Source organism: Trypanosoma cruzi, genomic scaffold (genome assembly GCF_000209065.1).
Source record: "Trypanosoma cruzi strain CL Brener 1047053516285 genomic scaffold, whole genome shotgun sequence".
Taxonomy (NCBI): domain Eukaryota; phylum Euglenozoa; class Kinetoplastea; order Trypanosomatida; family Trypanosomatidae; genus Trypanosoma; species Trypanosoma cruzi.
The window spans coordinates 71628-72689 of NW_001849329.1; the positions used below are offsets into that span (position 1 = coordinate 71628).

Below are 1062 nucleotides of genomic sequence, written 5' to 3' on the forward strand. Positions count from 1 at the left end.
GCTTGGAGGAAAGATCAATGACCTCACTCTTCACACCACGTTGACTAAGACCCCCTTTAAGAATGGTGTTCAAAATGGTGCGCTTTGACACCTCTGACATCTCGGGAAACGACACATAGTTAAGGTAGCGCATGAGACGGTTTGACACTTGTGTACGGCTGCCACCAGGAGGCCCCATCGCCATGACAAATGACGTGTCAATGATGGCATTCCATCGGATTCCACCTGTAAAGTTGTAGAAACCCCCATGGCCCAATAATTGACGCAGCAGCTCCAATGGCGGCTGGGCACCATAACGCTCCTTTTGAGGCAAATTCGCGTCATCAATGAATACAACAAAGTGTTTACCAATGGGAGCACCAAACACATGTGAGCGACGCTTGTCAAACTTGGACATGAGGGAGTTCTGCAGTACGCCAGCCTTTGTCTGTGGAGAGAAAGTGAAGGTGAGGCCAAGAAACCGGTCGGGTAACCCACCAAGTACAAGATCACTCACAGAAACCGTCTTCCCTGTACCCGTCGGGCCAACAGCTACCACATTCACCTTTTGTGTTAACAAGTGCTGCAGCACATATTTTTGGCGCGTGTTGTCGATCGTGGGCACCATAACGTCCTCAAATTTCGTCATCCGCCCAATCTCGCAGGTATCACAGAGATCATCCCAGTGCACCCAGCGTGGTTGCTCCTCATCCTCCGGTACGGCGGAGTAAACAAAGCAGTAATCATAGACCAGGCCTTCGGCGGGTAAAGAATCGGCGTGATTGTTCCCTTGAGCCACGGTGCGCAGCATGTCGCTAAATTTCTCCCGACTTCCCTCGTCACACGTGGCACCAAGACTCCATATGACAGACATGAAAAACAATGGGGTGATGCATTTTTCAAGTATCTCCGCACGCTCTGGGCTCATTACGGGTTGTCCAGGCTGCGGTTTGGGCACGGCAAAGGATTGGATGTAGCCGTCCATCACACGGAAGAAGGAGTGAACAAGACCAATGTTTGTTGACGGCACGTATTCTTTTAGATTGGCCGCGAATAAACTCGACAAGTTTATCCAAGTATGTA

The 1062-nt window shown here is 50.4% G+C and overlaps 1 protein-coding gene across 1 annotated transcript, besides 1 other annotated feature; it reads right to left on the bottom strand.

The window, feature by feature from the left end:
• Tc00.1047053405179.10 (dynein heavy chain, putative) lies at nucleotides 1-1062 on the bottom strand (the record flags this gene model as incomplete). Its single annotated transcript, XM_797057.1, has 1 exon — nucleotides 1-1062. A coding segment is annotated over one exon (1062 nt), but the record flags the coding sequence as incomplete, so codon positions are not given.
• Nucleotides 1-1062: a sequence feature (heterozygous, Esmeraldo-like haplotype).